The 27,362-nt window shown below is 36.9% G+C and overlaps 1 protein-coding gene across 4 annotated transcripts in view; it reads right to left on the reverse strand.

The window, feature by feature from the left end:
• Positions 1 to 27,362, reverse strand: part of DCC (DCC netrin 1 receptor) — a 1,222,872-nt gene that overhangs the window by 645,102 nt on the left and 550,408 nt on the right. For all 4 annotated transcript variants that reach the window (XM_073006286.1, XM_037982936.2, XM_007973974.3 and 1 more), the window contains exon 3: positions 2,027 to 2,311. In XM_073006286.1, coding sequence (XP_072862387.1) covers positions 2,027 to 2,311 — 285 coding nt within the window. The remainder of the gene's footprint in view (positions 1 to 2,026; positions 2,312 to 27,362) is intronic.

Genomic DNA, 27,362 nt, shown 5'->3' on the forward strand with positions numbered 1-27,362 from the left:
GCATTATTAATAATACGTGAATATAAATATTTAAAACTTTGTGTATGTAATGGATACATAAATAGATGCATGTATGTTTTGGGAATAAATGCTAGTTTTGCTTCTGTCATTGCCTAGTGGATGAAATGTAAGTGTTGCCAATGTTTATTGACACATTTAAGTCAGTATCCCTGTGACTAATGGAGTACAGAATATACAAAAGAGAGGTTTTAGAGATGTCCTCATTAGAGCACCTGGAAACTTCCAATTGAATTGCCAGTTTGCTTTTAGAATTACAGGAATGCTACTCTTTGCATAGCTGAAGTACTTGTGATAACTATACATGGTTAACAGCATGGAGACGGAAGCCAACATCCATGCTTTGAGATGTAGTCAGTTCCACTTTCTCAAGTGTGTGCCTTTTTTGTGATTCTCAGAAGAGCATCTAAGTCAGTCTTATAAGTTTGGCTAAAAGAGAAACTAGGCATTACATGAGTATACTACAGTAGAGGTTATTGGTAGAGAAGAGATCTTAGGGAACATCCAATTCAACCCTGACTATTTAGAATCACAAAATGAGGCCAGTACCTTAGAGATTTGCCAGAGAAGAGAAAGTAAAATAAGAGTTGGAGAGAAATGACTTTTTTTTTTTACCATCATATCAATCACACCCTATTATAATTACTTACATGTGTGCATCCACCCAGAACTCTAATGAGCCAGGCTCTGGGACAGTTTTAGTCACTGCCATATTTGTAGTACTTAGCACCGTGCTTCTCAGAAATAAGCGTGTGAATGGACAAGTAAACGATTGTTCAGTCTGGGCGAAGCGGCTCATGCCTGTAATGCCAGCAATTTGGGAGGCCTAGGTAGGCAGATTGTTGGAGCCCAGGAGTTTGAGACCAGCTTGGGCAACAGGGTGAAACCTCTTCTTCACAAAAAAATACAAAAAATTAGCCGGGTGTGGTGCCACAAGTCTGTGGTCCCAGCTACCGAGACTGAGGTGGGAGGAGCACCTGAACCTGGGAAGTTGAGGCAGCAGTGAGCTGTGATCACACCACTGCATTCAGCCTGGGCAACAGAGTAAGACCCTGGTCTAAAATACATATATACATACATACATATATGATATCTATATATATCATATATATGATATATGTCACATATATATGTGATAATTATATATTATATATCATGTATATATGATATATACTATATGTATGACATATATCACATATGATATATCATATATTCAAAATTTTGTGTATGTAATAGATATGTAAATAGATGCATGTATGTGTATCTAGCTAGGAAATTTATTCTAGGGAATAAATGCTAGCTTTGCTTCTGTCATTGCCTGGTAGATGAAATGTATGTGTTGCCAATGGTTATTGATACATTTAAGTCAGTATCCCTGTGACTAATGAAGTACAGAATTTACAAAAGAGAAGTCTTCACACTTTACCACATTTTCTGTCTGGCACTACAGTATGCTCAGAGGCTAAAAAGTAATGAAAATGTTGCCATTCATCTCTAGAGCTTGTTTATTGGTAAACAAAACAGCCCTGTAAAATTAACAAAGTAGGTAAGATCAGCCTAATTTTAATATTGAACTATATATGATTAATATTGAACTATGTATTATATATATCCTATATGTATAGTTCAATATTAACTTAGGGAATGTTCTTAACGTTGCAAGTTGTCACCTTCCTCCTTTGAAATGAATAAAAACTACCTCTTAGACTATCATCAGAGGAAAATGAAAAAATAAGTGAGAAATGCTTACTAAATAGTAATAGAACAATTGAATGAATAAACGAGAGATACCTGTTTTCCCAGAAACAACAAGACATGGAAAAAAAAAGAACAGCTTTTGGCACAACCTCATTGAATGCTTTGGCAAGCAAGCAAGTAATGATAAAAAGCAAAACACAATGAACAATACAGAACTTCTGACCATTACAAATATCCGTTAAAGAAAAAATTGCTTTTCAACTTACTGCAGAGAATATCGTTCTGAAGGCAACAAAGAGCATTGCAATACCTGATAAAATTCTGACTTCTGCTTCATTTCCTGTTCTTGAGCTGGCTGGATTTCGAGCTGAGCATCGGTAAATTCCAATGTCCCCTGGTTGGAGTCGGCTGATCTGCAGTGCTCCAGAGGGTAAGACCACCACTCGGGAGTCGCCTGGGATTGGAGTCAGGTCCTGTTGGTTCTTCTGCCAGTGGATTGTTGGCATGGGCTCCCCAGTGACTTCACACTTGAGTAGCACTGTGTCTCCCATGAAGGCTGTGACAGATTCTGTCTGAGAAAGGAACCTCAGTGGTCCTAGGAGAAAAACAAAGAAGGAAGAGTAAGTCTTCCAAAAAAGGCACAATAATCGCCAGTAAAAATAATCACACTTTGTATTCTTTATAGAAAATTATATTTTATAAGCTGTTTTCTCAAACATCATCTCATTTGCTCTTCACACTTTACCACATTTTCTGTCTGGCACTACAGTATGCTCAGAGGCTAAAAAGTAATGAAGACGTTGCCATTCATCTCTAGAAGCTTATTTATTGGTAAATAAAACAGCCCTGTAAAATAAACAAAGTAGATAAGGGTAGCCTAATTTTATAGATAAGGAAATTGAGGCTCAGAGAAGTGAAATTCCACATTCGGGTTCAGTTTCTAGATGACAGTCCTACAGAGAGAAACTTCTTCTTCTGAATCCTCGTCCTATGGACAGAATTCCTGTTACCCTACTTTGGACAAAGGGTTATGAAGTCATGAAGATTCATGAAGGACTGGTCATATGGCATACCTACAGCAGCTTCAAGAAAGAGGGATGACAGGAACCACCAATTATAGTAACAAAGGACTGTCTTTTAGGGTTTACTGCTTACGGTAAATGTTCATCCACATTTGCCAGCTGTGGCTGTGGTGTAGTGAAAAAGATTTAAAAGCTGGAATTAGAATAGCTTGTGTTTCTAGACTAGTTGAGCCACCTATTCTATATGAATACTCTGGCAACTTGTTTCTTTGGACCATGAAATGGGATAATATCTAATTCACATGGTCACTTCAATATTCATATGAAATAACATGTGAAAATAATGCATTCATTTGAATGAAGTAAATACAAGGAAAAAATAAAAGAAATTGGCCATTACCGAGTATAAGCATAGTGAGAAATAAGCCTTCTCTGCCATGACATTGTACATGAGAAAGGTAGATGTTTTCACCTTGCCATCTTGCACTCCCTTTTATGTATAAGTGGTTATTTGTGATCCTAAATTTTGAGTGTGACATTCTTGTGTTTTTTTAAATGATTACAAAGAAATCTATTGGTATCAATTATGCCATCATTGAAAGACCACTGGCAAGTTTATTTTTTAGAGAAAATTCAACTAAATTTTAATTATTATTAATGCTTGCTATTCATCCCAGTTAAATTCTGATATTTCTATATTCATTTGAGTCATTCCAGAATTGTTTTAATTGTATGGACATGTAACAATAAACTTTGATCCATTCATCAGTCTGGGGTTCATGTCAAGTTTTACTAATCATATTTTATGTTACTGTGATTTTTATTTTATAAATTTAAGTCAACATTCCCCAGGTCCAGGTTTAAATTTTGTCAAGAAAGCTTGATTGTCTCATTAATCTTTAGTAAACAAAATTCTACTGTGTTCAGTTTTAATTACCCTTAGTTTGAATTTGCATCTATTAATTTTCATGATCTTAATTTTCCTCACAACCTGATAAAAATTTTGCTGTGACCGAAAGGGTAAACATAAAATGACCTGAGTCAAATCATAATTTAACATGAGAGACAATAAGCAATGCTATAGAGATGCTATTTCACTTTCCTTCCCTAAGTGAAGGTGAAATTTTACGTCTCTTTTAGGGATTAGAGTTTTTGGACCACAAAATAACTGAATCTATGAAATATAAAACTAGACCAAAATTATATGTGGGTTAGGTACAAGTTGCTGAAGTATATCACTCATTATAGCTATATCCACAGAAATAGACGTGCAATTCTAGAGCTGCAATATTGAGATTGTTCTTTGTGAGAATTATTAATGCTATACCATGCAAAAACCTTAATATTGATGCAAATATTAATTTCTCCCTCACATACATATTCTAAAATTACTCAGCTGATTCTTAAACTAAGGCTCTGAAATCTGGATCCACGGGATACCTGAATAAACACTACAGTTTACCTACAGGGGGCGCCAGCCACTTGCCTAATTTTATTCTTTTTCAGTTAGAAGAACTAATCTGTGTCTGTGCTGCATCTACCACTGCGTGAAGAACAAAAGGAATTAGTTAACAGGTACCCAGGCTTACTGCTCAAAATCCAGTTTTCAGACTGTCTGCATTATATAGTCTTGTTAGTCTATTCCAGAGAAGTATGTTAATCTACTACAGATTGGCTCAGGTATGGATTTAAGGCATGTACTTAAACAGAGCATGATCTGTATCTACCACACAAATCAAAGCTGCAATGAGTAGTGATAGATGTGAGGCTTATGTAGGGCAATGAGTTTCAAACAAATTTTATTTTTATTTAATAGTTTTCTTCTTGGTTGTAATCCCTAGTATTTTATTTTGCAGTTAAGGAAATGTAGTCAGGAATAATTTTCCAATACACACAAGTTATATATTTAATACATGTAGGTGAGAATAAAATTTTAAGTTGATTTTAACAATCTGGACATTTATATATTCAGATTTATGGCTCTTTTGAAGTTACACACATTGGATAAATTTAAAGCATTTAAACCATTTATTCATGGTGGTTCACACCTGTAATCCCAGCATTTTGGGAGGCAAAAGCGGGAGAATCACTTGAGCCCAGGAGTTTGAGACCAGCCTGGGCAACATGATGAAATGCTATCTCTACAAGCAATTTTTAAAAATTACCCAGGTGTGGTGGCACACACCTGTGGTTCCAGCTACTCAGGAGGCTGAAGTGGGAGGATTGCTTGAGCCCAGAGGCAGAAGTTGCAGTGAGCTAAGACTGTGCCACTGCACTGTAGCCTGGGCAAGAGAGTGAGAACCTGTCTCAAGAAATACTAACACAGAAAATAAAACACCTATTTTACAACCGAATGTCCATTGCATTCAAAAATGTATTTCCATGTAGGTTTCAGAGCCTGGAATATGTAAAATGAAATAGTAATTCAAACCGATACTCAACAATTGGTTTCCTATGTAAACTTCATCTACCTGGAAGAATTTAATGCAATGGCTGGGATTGCATATTAATATAATTAGACTTAATAGAATTGGCTAATAGAATTGCATGTACTCTGTGATGATTTCAGATCCTAACAAGCCAGGGTCAGAACTGCATCGTGTTTAAAAGTTAACAATGCAATGTTTGAAAATTTCACATAGTTGATTATTTGTCATAGTGAGAAATTACAAACATGATGCAGTCTTTTCTTTCTGTCTCTAAATGGGAAACTCTGCACATTCAAAAGCAATTCTAAGTTTATAAGGCTCTATAAGGCTTGACTTAGCACTCCCAATATTGTGCTAAATTTTAGCACTTACATCTCACGGTGGTGTAACAGTCTTAAAAGAAGAAGAAGTTACAGGCTATCAACTTAGTACTATAGTTTCAAGGCATGTGTATGAATATCTAGTAATGGACAATAAACTCACTATAACTCATACGTATGAAATACTGTATTTTCATAAAAGTCATTTAATGTTCTCATGCAATACAAACGATTCCCAAGCTTGATCCAGAGAAAGATACAGGAATAATTTTGACTAGATCCTTGTGAAAAATAGTTACCTGCTCAACAACAGCCCGTTCATGGAAAAAGCCTGGTGCAGACTCATTAGGCCACATCTGATCCATTGTAATCATAGCAGCAATGGTCTTCCTACCTCTATGTTTTTCTCACTCAAATGCATTCCAAACATAGTCAAAACATCAGTGCTCCTACATCACTAAAGTTTTTGCTTCACTCTGGAAATCCTGAAGTTCCCAACATGTGCTGGCATTGTCTTTTGCCACAAAATCAGACAAATGGTTTTTTGTTTAATATGTGCGCATGTATCTAGCACAATGTGCCTTTCAGGCTCCTTTTCCACAACTTCTACAAAACAATTCTCAGATCGATTGAACTTGTAGATGTCCTAAACATGGTTTCCTCTTGGCTGTATTTCTCATGGAACTTCCTCTAAAAAGGAACATCCTCTTTCCTAACATCTACCTATCAAATCTCTAGTCATGCTTTAGGCACTCAGTCAAAAATCCCTCCCTTTTTCCTAGTCTTAGTTACTGGAAATCATCACCCCACCTTTAAAATTTTTATAGTACTCACAATTTGCAGGTACTATAAAAAGTTAAGTGTATAAATAAAAGCTTGAAAAGTATTTCTACATTTGTGTGGATGTTTTCTGTATTTTATTTCTGGGAAGCATATCAAATACTTACTGAAAGAAAAAAATATACAAATACTGGCTGAGGTGCTATGTGACTCTAAAGGTTTAAATGGAGTATTGCAGACATACAAATTTTGAAAGTTGGATTTCAGCTTTGGCTCTGTCACTTTCCAACATACTCTGTAGCAGTTTGGAATAATGAGATTACCTAGAGTCACTTCTCTGCTTCATTATTTAACAAGCTAGATGACTTTGGGAACAGATTCAGTTTTATCATTTATGCCATTTTAAGCACCTTTATAAATGACCTTATTTAATCTTCGCAATGGCTCTTTAAGGAAGTATTATTATCTCCACCTTCTAGATGGAACTGGTACCAAACTATTTCAAATGTTTATATGGTTGTTATTTTTTCTTTTCTTTTTGTTTTTTGAGCACAAGTCTTACTCTGTTGCCCAGGATGGAGCGTGGTGGCACGATCTCAGCTCACAGAAACCTGTCTCTCGGTTCAAGCAATTCTCCTGCCTCAGTATCCCGAGTAGCTAGGACCACAGGTGCATGCCACCATGCCCAGCTAATTTTTGTATTTTCAGTAGAGGCAAGATTTCACCATATTGGCCAGGCTGGTCTCAAACTCCTGACTTCAAATGATCCACCCACCTTGACATCCCAAAGTGCCAGGATCACAGGCGTGAGCCACTGTACTCAGCTCATGATCGTTATTTTTAAAGGTTTAGTACTGAATTATTATACTTCTTAAAATACCTTATTTCCCTGACATAAACAAAACTATTTCAAAAAGACTTTCTTTTATATATCAATACTCTTTACTCCTCGACCCTCAAGTAGCAGTTCTGTACTGAGTACACTTTTTTGTTTAGTAAGTACTTTCTGCCTTACGTTGAATTTCCATAGACAGATTCCAGCCTGAAGTACTTTACTATTAAAAATAGCACACAAACTATTTTTGGTGATTTTGAAGGGCTTACATTGTTAGCCTAGGAAAAGGTTGTTTTCAAGAATGAATTTCAAAGTTCCTACCTTCACACCTAGCCTGGCCCAAGATGCTACGGCAGTTTTAAATACAGAACACACGGTGTTGCTGGAAGTGTCCCACACAAGCCAACTTACAGATTTCCATATTATCTGCATCTCTATACATTAACAAAGATCAGAACTTATTAGTGAGAAACTATAAAAAGGAAAGAACATTTTGGTTTACATATGGAAAAGTCAGACACATATGGAAGCTCTGTTTAATCTCCTTAGAAATGATAAAGACAGTTTTAATTCAAATTTTATAAGTGATTAATACACAGTGAAAGTTCCTGGGATTCAGCATCAAAAATTTTGATGTCAACAGTTCTAACTATAGTTATATAGTAAGCACTGAGTGCTATTAGCAAGAGCTATAGAGTCATTATGAGACTGCCATAGAGAAATGGGTCTTACCTTGTTATTTTGAGTCCTGAAAAGGATCTTCCATTGTTCCGTAATACTAATGTTAACACTAAAAGGATTCATTAGGAGTCTACTTACGTGTTACTTTATTAAGTGTTGCTCAATGCCTGTTAAACAGCCATAACCCCAATTTGTTCCTAGAACATTTAACTATCCATGCAAGGAAGAGTAAAGGTTTTACTCTATTTGCAGCTCTTCAGTAACAGAGAGCTTGAATACCTGAGACTTAATAGTCCAATGCAGTATCAGAATTCTCACTTCCTCATAGCAGCTTCCCCAAGTCTGGATAGAACCAGTTGTCCTACAGGTTTTATGTCCAGCACTTACTTCAATCGTAATTAATTAACTGTGGAATTTATTTGATAGCCATCATCTAGACTAATCTGTAAATTCCACAAATGAAAGCCGTGTCTTTTTTTTTTTTTTTGAGAGTCTTTGTCTGTCGCCCAGGCTGGAGTGCAGTGGCGCGATCTTGGCCCACTGCAAGCTTTGCCTCCTAGGTTCACACACTGCCTCAGCCTCCCCAGTAGCTGGGACTACAGGCGCCCACCACCACGCCTGGCTAATTTTTTGTTTTCAGTAGAGACGGGGTTTCACCATATTAGCTCAGATGGTCTAGATCTCCTGACCCTATTTATCCTCGGCCTCCCAAAGTGCTGGGATTACAGGTGTGAGCCACCGTGCCAGACCAGAGCCGAGTCTATTTTATTCTATACTGTAAACACTTAGCATGGTGTGTGGCAAATATTTGGCCATCAAATATATGCCATATGAAAAATATGTATCATTGTTAAGATAATCAGTTTAAGCAAATATTCCAGACCCTAAACATTGGAAAGTTTAGGAAACACTAGCAATAACTAGGAAAGCATGAAGAGTTAGTTAGAGGAGCCTTGGAGTGGTGACTTATGCCTGTAATCCCAACACTTTGGCAGTTTAAGGTGGGAGGATCACTGAAGGACAGGAGTTTGAGACCAACTTGGTCAAGATAGAGAGAGTCTGTCTCTATAAAAATGTTTTAAGGCCGGTGGTGGTGGCTCATGCCTGTAATCCCAGAATTTTGGGAGGCTGAGACGGGCAGATCACCTGAGGTCAGGAGTTTGAGACCACCCTGACCAACATGGAGAAACCCCGTCTCCACCAAAAATACAAAAAATTAGCTGGGCATGGTGGTGCATACCTGTAATCCCAGCTACTTGGGAGGCTGAGGCAGGAGAATCACTTGAACCCAGGAGGTGGAGGTTGCTTTGAGCCGACATTGTGCCATTGCACTCCAGCCTGGGCAATAAGAACAAAACTCTGTCTCAAAAAAAAAAAAAAAAAAAAAAAATTGTTTTAATTAGCCAGGTCTGGAGGTGCACACCTGTAGTCCCAGCTACTCAGGAAGCTGAGGTGGCAGGATCACTTGAACCCAGGAGTTCGATGCTGCAGTAAGCTATGATCACATATCTGCATTCCAGCATGGGTGGCAGAGACAGACACTGTCTTTGAAAAATAAATAAATAATAAGAGAAGGGAAAAGCAGTGATTTTTTTCAGGAAAGCAGAAAAGAGCTGAGACTAATAAATCATTTCATTTGAAGAGACTGGGGTCGGGGGGGTGGCAGTGGTGAGGGGTGGACAGGCTATGCGTAAGGCATTTGTGAAAATATTATCTAAGCCACATACAGTTCAGCTGTAAATCAGTAGACATTTTGAATGGGATTTCCTCATCCTCTCTTCACATCACTATCCTCAGGAACAAAGTGATCAGTGGTCTCAGGGCCAGCCCCCACCCAGCTGGGACATCCTGGGCAATGGCTGCGGCCATCAATCTCAGACCAATACATATTTCCTCAGAAGCTAGGCACAACCCAAATATTTGCTGTCACCAGGCAGTAGAAATGTTAATAGCAAAAGCAGCAAACATTTTTCATTTGGGCTTTTCCTTTGTGATGCTAAAAAAAAAAAAATGAGGTAAAAAATCACCATGGCAATGAATGGAAAGCTGCTAAATCTGTAGGGACATCAAAAGTGTTAGGCTCTCAGAATTAAAATAAAGAGAACAATAGTCTCTCCCTACCCTTCCACCCAAGCATACACACACTGCACAGACGACGAGAAATCTTTCCATCAGATCCAGACAGTCAGAAAGTTTGAATATTTTTGAGGTGTACTCTCATTTAATTCTAAAGTACTTTAGTTTTCAAGCAGAAGTGGAAATAAAGCATTTCACAGTCCGGTTTTATGCCAAGACTTGCCGCCTCTAGGGAGGTCTCTCCTCCACCCACACCCCCAGAATGGGCCTGTTCCTTCTTTTAAATTCTAATCTGAAAATAGCACATTCTTCCGATTTGCCCTCTAGCCTTGTTGGCAGACTATCAGCATCCACATCTTCTCCTGTAGAAGGTCTAATTATTAAGTAATTAAAGTTCATTTAATAAAAAGAGACTTATCAATTGGGGGACAGACCTTGGGGTTGGAAATAAGCCTTGCTTTTAAATATTCAGCAGTGTGGTAATACTCTGCAACTGCCAGAGGAGAGCTGCTGTAAATGCTTTGTTTGCTCCAAATTAAAGCCTGAAGGTTACATCCCTTCAAAGCCAGACCTCCTTTGCCCTTTTTAATTCTCAAATTAGCCAAAGGGCAGAGAATAGAGGCAATCCAAAGTGAAGTTCTCTAGAATTAGTCCTTTTCAAAAAACAGCCAGAAGGCCAATAAAGGATATGCAGAGAATTTGCTAGAAGCTCATTTTGGCCTGTACATGCCACATCCCTCTGTGAGCTGTCATTTCCCTTTTTTCTCTCCCACTCCTTTTTATTCTTGCTTCATTTTCACTGGCAAAATTATGGACTCCCAGGTGGTTGGCTGAAGAGCAATTGTTCTGTGGTGGACATTGCAAAGGAAGTTCTGGTAAGCGTGCCTGGTAAGTGCCAGCCATGTTCACCCAGTGTGTGATCTTATAAGAGGCAATCACATGGCCGAATGACTAAACCTTTAAAGGATGTCAAAGGGAAAGAAAAACAGTATAGCCAGATTACCCAGTCAGTTTGTCCAGCTCCGCAAGCTTAGTAGCGCACAATGAGCTATTGCCCTAGGCCAAAAATAGGTAAGGAGTAATGCCATCAACTAAGTCTTTCTCAGAATCATCTTTGGGGTTTGTCCAATATAACATCCTCTGTAGTGTTGGTACTGTCCTAGATCCTTGAAGCAATGAAAGACTGACTATACATGAGATCTAGAACCAGATGCCATTTGGGGACCCCTATAATCCCTATGACCAAGAGCCAGTTTAAAGGCTGGTCTATCATCATCTCACCTAGGAGCATTGCTAGCTTATTACTTAACTGGCCTTCAAAGCCATGGAGTAGTTCAGTGTTCTCTGGAATCATCCTTCTTGGTAACATCCTCAGGATCTCTGGTGGTTCATACTTTGCCATTGTAATAATTAGGAAAGGGTACTGCCTCTGAGGGAATGAATTTTATAAAGGCACTGCACAGAATCACCCAGTAAATCCAGAACTGGATTTCAGCCCCCACCCAGCTTTCCCCTGGAGGTGGTGATCAGACATGAGCTACAACATGTCCTAACACCTCTGCTCCTCTTGATTTCATTATCAGCAATCAGACAAGCATGAGTTGGCTTGGCCCATCAACGTCTTTGATTAATTATAGGGTCAACAGAGGCAGTTTTGGGAAGTATTGTTCTAGGTAGCATTTTAATAACTTTATTTCCTCCATTCAAGCTATATTATAATATCTATTCTCAGCACAAGGTTAAATAAGAGAGTTTTACCATCTCTTCCTCAAATTCATATGGTATTGTCTTTCTAGATTCTTCTTAAAATCTAATCAAATTATATTGAACATCAACGCCATTTCTTTATGTGAAAGTTAGAATGAAATCCTTCTTACGGAAGGTACTAGATAGCAAATAATGTATAGTGGCAACTACTTTCCATCTTAGCTCTGCTGGCATCTTTGGTGACTGAAAGAGGTTGTTCAACTGTGAGTATGCATGAAGCCAAATGCAGACTCATACTTAATATGTAGATCAGTTAGGAGTTTATTATTTGCTTGTTTTACTTTAATGGAAGATTTTCTATAGAAGTTCTTTAAATTTCTAATGTAGACAAATATTCACTAATAATCAAAACTGAAAATATAATAAAAATGAGATCGGACCTTAGCCTATCATTGGTGCAAACCTCTTAAAATGATAATTAACAATACTTCTGAAAGTGTGAATTTATGCACCACCTTAGTAAAGTGACTTGAAAATTTGCATCAGAACAATTTAACCACGGTTGGGTACAGTGGCTCACACCTGTAATCCTAGCACTTTGGGAGGCCTAAGTGGGCGGATCACCTGAGGTCAGGAGTTTGAGACAAGCCTGGCCAACAAGGTGAAACCTCTACTCAACTAAAAATACAAAAATAAGCCGTGTGGTTGTGTGCACCTGTAATTCTAAGCTGCTTGGGAGGCTGAGGCATGAGGATCACTTGAGCTCAGGAGGCCAAGATTGCCATAAGCCAAGATTGTGCCACTGTACTCCAGCCTAGGCAACAGAGCAGCACTCTATCTCGAAACAAACAAACAAAAAAACAATTTAACTCAATAATTTTTCTTCTAGGAATCCACACATAAATATACAAAGAAAAAAGTTACATATGTATTTAACATTGTTATTTAAATTAGTAAAAATATAAAATGGGCTAATTGTACAATTGGTAATTGGTTAAGTAAATTATAGTATATCCACTGTACGTAACATTATACATCCACAGAAAATTATGTTGACATTTTTTAAATGAGTGAAAATTTTATTTCTCATTTTTTTCTAAAACACACATATCTTTAAAAATACAAAAGGAAACTTTCCTAATGTTTCTAATACTCTATTCAGTGCATTATATTCAGGGAAATTTGCAAGCAACTCTTCACGAGCATATTGATTTCATGAAGACATATTTACCTCCACAAGCTTTGACAATAATTTTAATTCTCTCTTCTGCAGATAAAATTCTTATTACAAAAACCTGAGATTGGTTTATAATCAATAGTAATGAATAGTTTGATAGAATTAAGGCTGAGGCTTTCTATTAAGCTAAAAATCTCATTACACATGGCTAATGAATGGTTGCAACACTCGTAAAAGTTGATTGTGAATATGGCTGATATTTGTTGGGCCTACCTGAAAGTATGCACAATTCAGGACAAGCAAATCCTTCAAAAGCAGAAAAGCAAACTCTAAGTTGGTATGATTTCTGTTTTTCGTCACATCACTGTCACCACCCTTTCCCTACTTTATCTAGGATCTTCTTCCATGCACCCCTACCTGCACTGATTGCATTACTTAATGGGAATTCCCAGATCACCCATTCATTCACTCAGTCAGTGTGGTGACTAATTCTATGTTTCACCTTGACTGGGCCCTGAGGCACCCAGCCTTTTGGCCAAACATTATTTTGGATGTGTCTATAAGGTTGTTTCTGGATAAAATTAAAATTTAAAGCAATACACTGAATAAAACAATGTCTTCCCCAATGTGAGTGGGCTTTGTCCAATCCATTAAATGCCTGAATATAACAAAAAGCAGAATTAAAGAAAATTCATTTTCTGCCTGACTGCTTGAGCTGGGGCATTAGTCTTCTCTTGCCTTTGAACTCAGACTTGAACTGGAACTTTCACCATTAAGTCTCCTGGTTCTGAGGCCTTCAGATTCTAACTGGAACTATACCATCAGGTCTCCTGGGTCTCCAGAGCTTGCCAATTACAGATACTGGGACTTCTTAGCTTCCAGAATCATGTGAGCCAATTCCTCATGATCAGTCTCTGTCTTTCTCTATTTATCTTTCTAAATAGATGGATAGATCCTATATATTATATAAAATATTTATGTGTTATATATAATATATAAAATATAAATACATACTTATATTGTGTTTATGCATATGTGTGTGTGTGTGTGTGTGTGTGTGTGTGTGTGTGTGTGTTCTGTTTCTGGATAACCCACAGTAATAGAGTCAGTCAGCATTTATTGGACATCTAGTACGTGCCAGGAATCATCCTAATTGCCTGGAATACAATGATGAACAGTACCAGTTTCTTTCCTCAAAGAATTCATAGTCTAGTAGGAAATGCAAATATATAGCATAGTGCACTGTGATAAAAATGAAAGACACTGGTGGAGGAAAGATAGAATAATCCTCAGTGATGCCTACTGGGAAATCAATAATCAGAAAAGAACTTCAAAAATGGTGGACTATGGCTGGGTCTTGAATAAAGAATGGGAGTTCACCAGGTGCCCAAGATGCAAAAGGATATTCTAGACAGAGAAGCAACATGTGTAAAAAAAAAAAAACAGTGAATCTAAAGACTGCACGTGTTTTTGGAGATAGCAAGTAAGTCAGTAAACAATGGGAAGCAGTGAAGAGTTAGAAAATTTATGTTTTTTCTACTTCATAAGAGAGGCTGATACTGTTTTTTTAAAATTGTATTGTAAGTCTTGTGTGTTTTGACTGCAGAAGTACTGTGATCTTCATGGGGGACGGGAATCTATGACTCCTATGTTTTGGTATTGTTTCCTAGGTACACAGTAGCACTCAATAAACATTGACTAATACCCGAATTAATGAACAAATAGTAATGTATGTTTCTGCTATATTAATATGTTATATCATGTTATGTAACAAGTTGTGCTATGTTATAGGTAAGTCCAGTTACTGTTCAGAAAATGATTCACTCTTCTGGATTTTGGAATTCCAGGGTAGGAATACAGAATTCACATCCGGCATATTTTCTGAATGAAACGTTACAAAGCCCTAACAACAAGGATTTTCATAAACAGAGAAATTTGACATTTTTCTGTTCATTTCAAAAGTCAGTGAAACAAGAATTTATTGGGTTATAATTGTTTCAAACTTTTAATTGAGCATGTTACCCAAAGGATTAAATTATCTTCTACCTGAAAATCTGTTAGCTGAAGTTCCTATTTTTCTTCTTACCAGTGGCAGTCATTGAATACATACCAGGCACTGTATTAGGTTTAATATAAGGTTTTGTCTTTATTTGGCTATAGATGGCCCTGCTGAGATTCTCTGGCAATATTTTTTACTCTATATTTGTTCAGTAGGACTACCCTCTTCTCAAAATAAATGATTTCTTTTCCTGCCAACCATATGTGCCTGAGTGCTATATTCAAAATCTGTAGACAGAGACAAAAAAAGGGAGAAGCCTAAATGAAAAAAGTTTTCATTGCAAGGAGGCAGTAGAGAGAGCAGTGTCTGCTCAAAGCCTTTATTCCATATTATATAATTCATTAAAGTTAATTTGGTAATAGCTAAGATTCACATCACATATATCAAAAGGAGTCAATTTTTCCTCTCATAATTTTAATATATTTTTCCTCCCCATAAAATCTACTTTGTAAGATGAGACGCCAGAAATCCCAACAGAAATAATAATTTAGATTAAAGACTTCTGGTAAATCTATATAATTTTAATTTCAATTTAGAAGTACCTACTGGGGGAAAATTGGAGCTAATAAAATATATTTGCATACTGTGCCTTTGCACAATGAAAATGGAAAACCAAAATATTTCTGCTTAACTGCATAACTTGTGTGATTTTCAACCTTTTCTACTGAGACTCTGAGAAAATCAAAACTTGTTTAAGAATTACCAAATTTTTGATAACCTGACCCAGAATAACCAGATATAATAGCCACTTGAAGGGGAAATGACGATGTTTGATGCTAAAGTTTATAGTTTGAAATGTGTCTCAAACTCACCAGAATCAAAGTTCACCACAAAAGCCTGAAATGATCTTTTATCTCAACACATTTTGTTCTGTACTTACACCCCAGCAATCACTGGGCTGTAGAAAAATGTCAGTGCATTGTAGAATAGTAAATCATCCTTCATAAAAATCTTTCAGTTCTTTCAGTTGTGGGGTCATTCTCCTGGGTCCAGTTATATCACATGACACCTAGTCTGAGAAGGAAGATGGAGAAAGGGCACACCTGGAAAGTCAGATATATTTCTACCCTGCTTCTTTGGGGGCCACAATCTGGCTGCAGGTATGTGTGGTAGGAAGTAAATTATCCCTTCAGAACAGCTTTAAAACTCAAGTGTCAGGGTACTTATGCAGTTTTTAAAAAATCAGCAACAACATTGCTTCCAAGCTTGTTTATGACCTTTCCTGATGTTAATATCTACGAACTTAAAAAGAAGTATTAAAGTATCAATAAGTATTTATTTAAAAAGATATATGGTTCAATAGGACATGGGCTTTGAAGCTCAGTGGGCCAAGAGGAACATGGCAAAAGATTAACCTAGGGCTGTAAGCAGGGTCGATAATTCAGATGCCGTCCACCACCTTAGTAAGTCTGCATTTTATTTCAAACACATTGAGATGTTATTGAGGGGTTTTAAGCAAGGAAACGACGTGATCAGATTTACATATCTGGAAGATCATTCTTGCTGCTGTGTAGAGAATCGTTTGAGAAGACGGTGGTGAATACAAGAGTAGAAGTAGGAATCTCAGAGAGAAACTTAACAGCAGTCAAGGCAAAAGGAAATAGACAAGTAAAGTAACAGTGGGGATGGAACAAAGGATAAAGTCTAGCTCTATTTTGATGTATAATGAACAGAACCTATTGAACATTAGTATGGTTTATGAGAAAAAGGGATGGGTCAAGAACGAACCTCAGTTTCCAAGTGAAATATTTAGGTTGTGATTTTGCTTAGGTTATGTGGGTGTAAAAATGCAGTGGTATGGAAGACAGCAAAAAAATAATACATGTGAGCAAGAGACATGGTTAAAAATTAAACAGGAGTAAGAAGCTAATTATTCGACTTCAATCTCTGAATCTCTAAACTGAAAAGGGTTACAGAGGTTGACCCCCAAGGTTTCTATCATTTATAAGAATACATTACTTTGTGATTCTATGTTTAAACAACCTAATATGTGGTCAGACCTTACATTCATCCATGTCATTCTCTTTCATGACATAATTTATGTCAATCATTCAGGACATAATTTAAAAGCTAATGTAATAGACACACCAGACACTGAAGCTACTGAAGCAAATTATAAACATTCTCCATCACTGCCCTAAGAGAACTGCCTGTCTAGTAGAAAATGTGGAGTTCACCAGGCAACATTTATCATCAGGGTTCTTAATAGAGGAGTTTAAAAACAAGTGTAGGGATTTATGGCAAGAGAGGAGTCAATGAAAACCCCAATATTGCAAAAATCTGACCGACTCAATTTGAACATTAATTTGAACATTAAAGTATTACTTCCTTTGCTTATAGTAATGAAGCTATCTTGTCATTTATTGAGCCTTCTTATTAATTTTATGTCATTTACACTGATTTAATTGGTTCTGTAGATAGAACTCTGGTTCCCAAAGGTTGTCTAAATATTGTTATTATTTAAAGTCATTCAGCTTTTCAAGGAAGAGAAAAGATCAAGAGCCTACATTTAAAACAGCTGGATTTATCTCAAATTTTGCCAGGTTCTATGACTTTGCTTTGAATCAAAGTTTGCATCCTTTAACGCAAACTCCTTTCATATATTTTACTCTTAGCCTCAGAATTTGGGGATTTGAGACAATATTTAAAGTGATATATAGATACTTCTACATCGGAACAGTATTTGAGACACATATCGATTTTTTTTGGAATTGTAGCTTGTCCTTTTGGAAAAGTGCTGTTGAATTAAGTCTTAGATGTGGAACTATCTATTAAGGTACTAACAGAATTCATCAATCCGAGGCCACCTATGTGATATGTGAGGTGTATCTTCAAGGTAATTTCTCACTAGTAAATTTACAAAGCGTTAACCTAACTTAAAGCTTAAATCTGGGAATATCATTAACACATCAATATTTTCCAAATTTCTCACCTGATATATACCACAGTGAGCTGTTTTAGGAGGTTTTATGAAATCATTTACTAGGAATTCTTGTTTCCTATATTTCTTTATTAGTAACCATATGTTCTATCCCCACTAGTCTTCTCAATGAGCTCCTAAGCAAGACTTTATGTTTTCCTGTATACCTCACCAGCTATGCCTCCCTCTGCCCTCCAACCCTGTGTTCAATTAGTTTGCTCTTTCCCAACTCACGAGGGCTGAACCTTGGTTGGAATTGCTCAACATTGCATCCTCTTTGCCTGGTACACGGTAGGCACTCAGTAAATATTTGTTGAATGCACAGCTAAAATATCAGCATGCAACTCAAACTTCTAAAACCAAATTGAATCTGTTTTTCTATGTTCTTTGTTGATATTGCATAGATCTTAGTCTCACTGACACTTATTTGGAAATCAGCAGCTCCGTATTGCTACAGATACCATATTTTCATCCAATTAAATTTTAGATTGTTCAAGGCCTAATATAATGCTCTATATTTCTTTGGATATTCAGTGTCTTACAGGTAGTAAAAACACCAAATAACACTCTCCTTGTTTTAAAGTCTGATCACATTAAGAATTATTTTTGTTTTGTTCATTTAGGCAAAGGACCATCTATTAAGAAAACTCTAAAATATTCTGCTTCAATTGATTGACTTCATCTTAAAGTTCTGATGACTGGTCCTTATCATTGCAGAATATTTTGGTGATGGCCTCAATTTATGAAAAATTCTTTATGGTAATTCAGAATTTAAAACTTATAATAATTTCGACCCTAAAGGGTTGGATTCTCTTTGAAACAACTAATAAGAAAATGTTTTGTAAGCCAATTAACTGTACAAACAAGATTTATAGTACACTCTATATTTTGTAAAGTAACTTCTGTTTCTGAAACGTAGGACCCAACTATAAATTTTCTACACCACTTCTCAATCCTTGCTTTAACCTGATGGCTTTGATGTCAATAGCTACATATGTCTCCAAAAATCATTCTATAAGCTTCTCACAAGTAAGAATGAGACTTCAGTTCTTTTGTAGTCTCAGCCTAGCACACCACCTTTAGAGTAGTATGTGGTCAATGGGTAGTGGCTGATTAATTATTGAAAGCCTGATATTTCATTTGTACTTCTTTCTATCCTTCCATACTCATCTACTATCATTTTCGGAACTCCCTAGTGGTTTAATGAAAGGGATCTGAATATATACAAATCTTAGATTTATCACTTTAAATCTAGAAAGGGCCTTAGTGATCAAATATATTCAATCATTTCCTTTTATGAAAGAATATATAATGAATATGAAAAGTAAGGATTTTTTACCCCATCTCCAATTCCTAGTTCCAAATCTTATATGTTAGAGGTTCTCTACGTCTAATCTTTAATTGATGATTGAAAACACATTTCCATCTAAATGCATTTAGCGCTCAACATTCCCTCCCCTGTTGAGCTTCCTGTTTGAAAAGCCAATTAAATTGGTTATATTATGTCTTATATTGTGACATATGTGTATTTATGTGCATGATTAATATTCATACATGTGCTTCTATATATATATGTGTATGTGTGTGTGTATACAGATATCTATGTAAAGAGGGGTATGTGTATATGTATACTTACATATATCCCTCTCTTTTTATGTAGGCTTCTGTATACAGACATACACACTTGCTCCACATGTTTTCTTGCTAAAATACATGGTAAATTATTAAAATCAGTGGTGAATTCATTGGGAAAAGCAATCTTATCATAGTGCATTGTTTCTTGTTGTTAAAAAGTAATCTTACATTAATAACTGACATAATTAAGAAAACTGTTTTTTTGCAATATTTATATATATGTATGTATTTTGCCTTTATAGAACATTTTCATGCTTGTTATTTCCAGTACTATTTTTAAGTAATCAGAACATAGATCTAGAAATAAGCTGACTTGGGTTCTGTCATTTAGAGAAATGGTAATAGTCTTATAAACCTTGAACTTGTCCATAACAGATTTTTTCATATGATTCAAACTCATCAGAGAAGATGCCTTATTATTCACACCAAGCTGAACTGCTAATTTTCAGAGACAAATGCACCTGTGGAAAAAGAAATCATATCTTTAAATTGTATTATCTACTGACAAGACCACATACTGTTTTGTCCTTGTTGTTAATACAGAAATCAGAGGGTGTAAATCTCTTCATCTTTTTGTCAGCACTTCTGGCCAGGGTGTTAATGGCCTGCAGCCAGGAAGTTGTATAGGCTTCCAGCCAATCAGCAATGAGACCATTTAATTAGCTTTTCAAACAGGAAGCACAACAGGGGAGGGGACACTCAGTGCTAATGCATTTAGATGAAAACGTATTTTCAATCACCAATTAAAACAAAGGACAGGAGATTTTAATTCTTTGTGATATAAAGTGGATAGAGAGACTCTTTTCATTTATTAAGTGATAAAGGCTAATTTTACTAATTGGAAGTGCATTATCAGTGTCTTAAGAGACTTTCTTTCAAAGGCTAAACCCAGTTTCCCCCTGCCAAAATGAAAGTACTGTATTATTTCAGTGAAAATCATAAGAAAGTTCTCCTGCTTGGAAAAACCAGCACATCTAAGAGCAGATGGTTTGGGCTGATATAGAGGCTGCAAACTAATTCTGAGAAAAATTGGATTTAAAAAATCATGACATCAATAATTGCTATTAAGAGTTGGGTAAGCTATACTATGAAACTGAATATTCCAAATTTTGACATTTTAAGGAAAAAAAAATCTACATGTTGAGATAAATAATTGCCTAAATTTGTGACTTGGAAACGATATTCTCTGGTATCCACAGGGATCATACTATAAAAGCATTAAAGATTATATAATTTGTAAGCAACTTTTTAAAACATTTGTTAATAAATAAGAGGGGAAGTGACTCTTGATTCTATCATTGTGGACAAGATCTAAATATAAAAGTTTAAGATTAGTATCCTTAAGTCTTAATTGCATAGTATCAAACTCTGAACACCTTCACCTTTTGCTGGAACTATCTTTTTGCAGCTAAGATGAGACAGATGGAATAAACCTAATATAAAGCACTAGGCAGCACAAAGGATAGAAAATAATATGTTTGGCTCTCCATTTCTGCAAATACATGTTGATAATAATTTTTTTTAAATGATGATTTTTTCTAAAATGCTAGAAGAGGTAGTACAAGGATAGATGAGCCTGCATTAAATAGTCCTAAAAATTGCAGAGTGATAACAGGATTTAGATAAAAGCACAAAGAATCTACAAGATCTTAATTAGGGATCAAATTCAGCACTGAGTTTGCAATACTGCTTCAAGCTGCTGTTTGACTTGAAATCTTGCCTTTCATTTAACATGCCCGTGTTCTCACACACATGGCTACTCCATTCCAATCTGTTCATGCTCAGATTACCCTAGAAGAGCCTAGAGGGCACTGCTATCATCTTGAAGCAGTCTGTGGCAGAAGGCAGCAAACTACAGCTAAAGGGCAAAATCTAGCCCACTGCCTGTTTTTGTGGGACCTACAAGCAAAGAACAGGTAAACAGAATAATTTTAAAAAGAAGAAGAGGAGGGCAGAGTAAGATGGCTGAATAGAAGCCTACATTTAGAATGGCAAACATTAAAAAATCAGGAAACAACAGGTGCTGGAGAGGATGTGGAGAAATAGGAACACTTTTACACTGTTGGTGGGACTGTAAACTAGTTCAACCATTGTGGAAAACAGTGTGGTGATTCCTCAAGGATCTAGAACTAGAAATACCATTTGACCCAGCCATCGCATTACTGGGTATATACCCAAAGGATTATAAGTCATGCTGCTATAAAGACACATGCACACGTATGTTTATTGCAGCACTATTCATAATAGCAAAGACTTGGAATCAACCCAAATATCCATCAGTGACAGACTGGATTAAGAAAATGTGGCACATGTACACCATGGAATACTGTGCAGCCATAAAAACGGATGAGTTTGTGTCCTTTGTAGGGACATGGATGCAGCTGGAAACCATCATTCTCAGCAAACTATCACAAGAAGAGAAAACCAAACACCGCACGTTCTCACTCATAGGTGGGAATTGAACAATGAGATCACTTGGACACAGGAAGGGAAGCATCACACACCAGGTCCTATTGTGGGGAGGGGGTAGTGGGGAGGGATAGCATTAGGAGATATACCTAATGTAAATGACGAGTTAACGGGTGCAGCACACAAACATGGCACATATATACATATGTAACAAACCTGCACGTTGTGCACATGTACCCTAGAACTTAAAGTATTAAAAAAAAACAAAAAACAAAAAGAAGCCTACATTTGCCATCCCCCCCAACACACACGAAATTTTAACAAGCAACTATGCACCAAAATCACCATCAGAAGAACCAAAAATCATGTGGGCACTCACAGTGCATGGTTTTAACTTCATTTCACTAAAGAGACTCTGAAGAGGGTAGGAAGTAGTCTTGAATCGTCAACACCATCCCTCCCCCTTTCCCCAGCAGAAGAGACCAAGGTTTTGCCTGACCCCCCTCCTCCAATAGACAGGAAAAAAGACAAGGAATATACTACAGCTATGTGACCTTGTCTTAGGCAAGTTACATTAGAAGGGGAATTCTTAGCCTGCCAGATAATGCAAGATGCACACAGAGAGAGTCTGTGCATTTGTGGTACAGACAGCACAGCGACGGGGAGGCTTTACATTGAACACAGTGCTACCCTGTCACAGTGCACAGCAAAGCCCTGCTGGGCTCAGCTGGTGCCCATTCATGGACAGAGCATTTGGACCAGTCTAGCCAGAGGGGAATAACCCATTCTAGCAGTCAGAACTCAAGTTTCTTGGCAGGCCTTGCCACCATGGGCCAAAGTGCTCTGGGGTTCTAAGTAAACTCAAAAGGCACTCTAGGACACAAAGACTTCAATTTCTAGGCAATTCCTAGTCCTGGACTGGACTTAGAGCCAGTAGATTCAGATGGCATGTGACCTAGGGAGATAGCGGATGGGGAGGCGAAAAGAGGGCTTGCAGCACTCTTCTCCCAACCCCAGGCAGTGCAGCTTGCAGAAGCAAAAGCGACTCCTTCCTTCTGCTTGAGGAGAGGAGAGAATAGAGGAAAGAGGACTTTGTCTTGCATCTTGGATATCAGCTCAACCACAGTAGAAAAGGGCACTAGGCAGAGTTGTAAGGCCACATTCTAAGGTCTAGCTCAAAAATGACATTTCTAGACACACCACGGTCCAAGAGGGAACTGCTGCCTAGACAGGAAGAACTCAGTCATAGCAGGACTCATCACCTGCTGACTAAAGACCCCTTAAGCCCTTAATAACCAACAGTGATGCAAGTTAGTATGACGAGGTCCTAGAGCTCTGAGATGTCATGGCTTCAGATGTGATCCAACACACTCCCAGCTGCGGTGGCTATGATGAAAGACTCCTTCTGTTTGAGGAAAGCAGAGGGAAAAGTAAAGGGGACTTTGTCTTGCACTTTAGGTACCAGCTTCAGTCACAGTGGGGTAAAGCACCAACTGGACATTTGGGTTCCCTGAGTCCAGGCATAGGATCTTGGATAGCATGTCTGGACCTGCCCTTGACCAGAGGGGAGCCCACTGCCCTGAAGGGTGGGTCTCAGGCCTAACAGCATTCACCAAAAGCTGACAGAAGAGCCTTTGGGCTTTAAGTGAACATCAGTGGTGGCCTGGAAGAATCCCGTGTGGCCTGGTGGTGGTGGTGGTCACAGGGAGAGGGTCCTCTGTCTATGGACAGGGGAGGAAAGAGTGGGAATGACTCTTTTGTGGTTTGAGTGCCAGCTTAACCATAGTAGAATAGAACATCAAGTAAATTTCTAAGGTTTTTGACTTCAATCCCTGGTTCCTAGACAGCATCTCTGGACCTACCTAGGGCCTGAGGGAACTTGCCACTCTGAAGGGAGGGGAACAAACATAACTGGCTTGCCTACTTGCTGATCACAGAATCCTACAGCCTTCAGTGAACATAGGTGGTAGCTAGGTAGTGGTTATAGCAGACCATAGACAAGACCCAGTGCTGTGTTTGCTTCAGATCTGAACCAGCACATTCCCAGCGGTGGTAGCCACAGGAGTGCTTGTGTCCCCGCACCCCCAGTTCCAGGTGGCTCTGCACAGAAAGAGAGACTTCATGTGAGACAAAGTAAGGAAACTGAATGAGAGTCTCTGCATGGTAATCCAGAGAGGTCTTTCAGATTAAATCTAAGACTACCATAGTGGTACCTATATGAGTCTGCAGGAAACAGTGCATTACTAGGCTTTGTACACAAGTTCCTTCGAATACCTGGAAAGCCTTCCCAAGGAGAATAGGCACAAACAAGCTGAGACTGTGAAGACTAAGATAAATGCTTAACTCTTCAATGCCCAGATACTGATGAACATCTACAATCAGTGGGACCATCCAGGAAAACATGACTTTACCAAATGAACTAAGCAAGGCACCAGGGATCAATTCTGGAGAAACAGAGATATGTTACCTTTCAGACAGAGAATTCAAAATAGTTGTTTTGAAGAAATGCAACAAAATTAAACATAATACAGCAAAGAAATTCAGAATTCTATCAGAAATTTAACAAAGAGATTAAAATAACAAGAAAGAATCAAGCAGAAATTCTAGAAATGAAAAATGCAATTGACCTATTGAAGAATGCATCACAGTCCCTTAATAGCAAAATGGATCAAGCAGAAGAAACAATTAGTGAGCTTGAAGGCAGGCTATTTGAAAATACACAGAGGAAACCAAAGAAAAAGGAATAAAAAACAATGAAGCACACTTACAAGGTCTAGAAAATAGACTTAAATGGCAAATCTTTCATTGGTCTTAAAGTGGAAGCAGAAAAAAAGGAAGGAACAGAAAGTTTATTTAAAGGGATAATATCAGAGAACTTCCCAAATCTAGATAAAGATATCAATATTCAAATACAAGAAGGTTTATAGAGCACCAATCAGATATAACCCAAAGAAGACTACCTCAAGGAATCAAACTCCCAAAGATCAAGGATAAAGAAAGGATCATAAAAGCAGTAAGAGAAAAGAAACAACATACAATGAAACTCCAATATGTCTGGCAGCAGACTTTTCAGTGGAAACCTTACAGGCCAGGAGAAAGTGGCATAACATATTTAAAGTGCTGAAGGAAAATAACTTTTACCCTAGAATGATATATCCAGTGAAAATATCTTTCAAGCAAGAAGGAGAAATAAAGACCATCCTAGATACACAAAAGCTGAGGATTTCATCAACACCAGATCTGTCCTACAAGAAATGCTGAAGGAATTTCTTCAATCTGAGAGAAGAAGATGTTAATAAGCAATATGAGATGATCTGAAAGTACAAATCTCACTAGTAGCACACAGAAAAACACAGGATATGATAACACTGTAATTGTAATATATAAACTACTCTTAAGTAGAAAGACTAAACAATGAACCACTTAAAAGTAGTAAATACCACAACTTTTCAAGACATAGACAGTACAATAAGTCACAAAGAGAAACAGTGAAAAGTTAAAAAGCAAGGGGACAAAGTTTTATTAGCTTTTTTGCTTGTTTCCTTATGCAATCAGTATTAGGTTGCCATCAATTTAAAATAATGAGTTGTAAGATAGTTTTTGCAAGCCTCATGGTAACCTCAAATTGAAAAATATACAGTGGACACACAAAAAATAAAAAGCAAGAAATTAAAATATACTACTAGAGAAAATCACCTTCACTAAAAGGAAGACAGAAAGAAATGAAGGAAGAGAAGACCACACACAGACACATACAAAAACCAGAAAACAAATAACAAAATGACAGGAATAATCCTTCCTTATCACTCATAACATTGAATGTAAATGGTCTAAACTCTCCAATCCAAAGACATAGATTGGCTTAGTGGATTAAAACATAAGATCCAATGATCTGTTGCCCACAAGAACCACATTTCACCTGTAAAGATGCAAATGGACTGAAAACAAAAAGATAAAGATACTCCATGCCAATGAAAACCAAAAAAGAGCAGATGTAGCTATATTGTATCAGACAAAATACATTTCAAGACCAAAACTGTAGCAAGAGAGAAACAAGTCAATTATATAATGACAAGGGGTCAATTCAGCAGAACATATATATCAATTGAAAATATACACACATCTAATGCGGGAGCACCCATACATATAAAGCAAATATTGTTAGCACTAAAGTAAGAGATAGACACCAATATGATAACAGCTGGACAACACCCCACTTTCAGCATTGGACAGATCCTCCAGACAGAAAATCAACAAAGAAACATCAGATTTAGTCTGTGCTAGAGACCAAATAAGCCTAACAGCTATTTACAGAACACTTCATGAAATGGCTGCAGAATACATATTCTTCTCCTCAGGACATGAACCATTTTCAAGGATAGACCATAGGTTAGGTCACAAAACAAGTCTGAAAACATTCCAAAAAAATGGAACTAATATCAAGCATCTTTTCTAACCCCAGTGGAATCAAACTAGAAATAAATAACAAGGGGCATTTTGGAAACTATACAAACACATGAAAATTAAACAGTATGCTCCTGAATCAAGAAGAAAATTGAAAAATCTGTTGAAACAAACAGTAATGGAAACACAACATGCCAAAACCTATGAGATACAGTAAAAGCACTACCAAGAGGGAAATTCATAGTTATAAGTGTCTACATCAAAAAGAAATGAAAACTTCAAATAAATAACCTAATAATGCATCTTAGAGAACTAAAAAAGAAAGCGCAAATCAAATCCAAAATTGTTTCCAGATGAAATGATCTTATATTTGTAAAAACCTAAAGGATCCCTAAAACAACTATTAGAAATGATAAATACATTCAGTAAAGTTGCAGGATATAAAATCAACATACAAATCACTAACATTATGAAAAAGAAATCAAAAAGTAATCCCATTTACCATAACCACATATAAAAATAAATACTTTGAAATTAACCAAAGAAGTGAAAGATCTCAAAATGAAAACTATTAAAAACTGATGAAAGAAATTAAAAGACACATAAAAATGGAAAGATATTTCATGTTCATGGATTGGAAGAATCAATATTTTTAAAATTTCCACAATATCCAAAGCAATCTACAGATTTAATGTAATCCCTATCAAAGCACAAATGGCATTCTTCACAGAAATATTTAAAAATCCTAAAATTTATATGGAACCATAAAAGACCCCAAGTAGCCAAAGCTGTCCTGAGCAAAAAGAAAAAAACTAAAATAATCACATTACCTGACTTCAAATTATACTACAGAGCTACAGTAAGCAACACAGCATGGTACTGGTATAAATCCAGACACATGGAACAGAATACAGAACCCAGCAATAAATCCATATACTTATAGTAAATCATTTTCAACAGTAAACAGTGGTGGGAAACTGGATATTCACAGGCAGAAGAATGAAATGTGACCCCTATCTCTTGCTATATATGAAAATCAAAATGGATTAAATACTTAAATGTAAGACTTCAAACTATGAAACTACTACAGTAAAAATTTTGGGAAACTCTCTAGAATCTTGGTCTGGGCAAAAATTTCTTGAGTAACATCCCATAAGCATAAGCAACCAAAGCAAAATTGGATAAACAGGAT

The sequence above is a fragment of the Chlorocebus sabaeus genome, chromosome 18 (genome assembly GCF_047675955.1).
Source record: "Chlorocebus sabaeus isolate Y175 chromosome 18, mChlSab1.0.hap1, whole genome shotgun sequence".
In the NCBI taxonomy this organism is placed as follows: domain Eukaryota; kingdom Metazoa; phylum Chordata; class Mammalia; order Primates; family Cercopithecidae; genus Chlorocebus; species Chlorocebus sabaeus.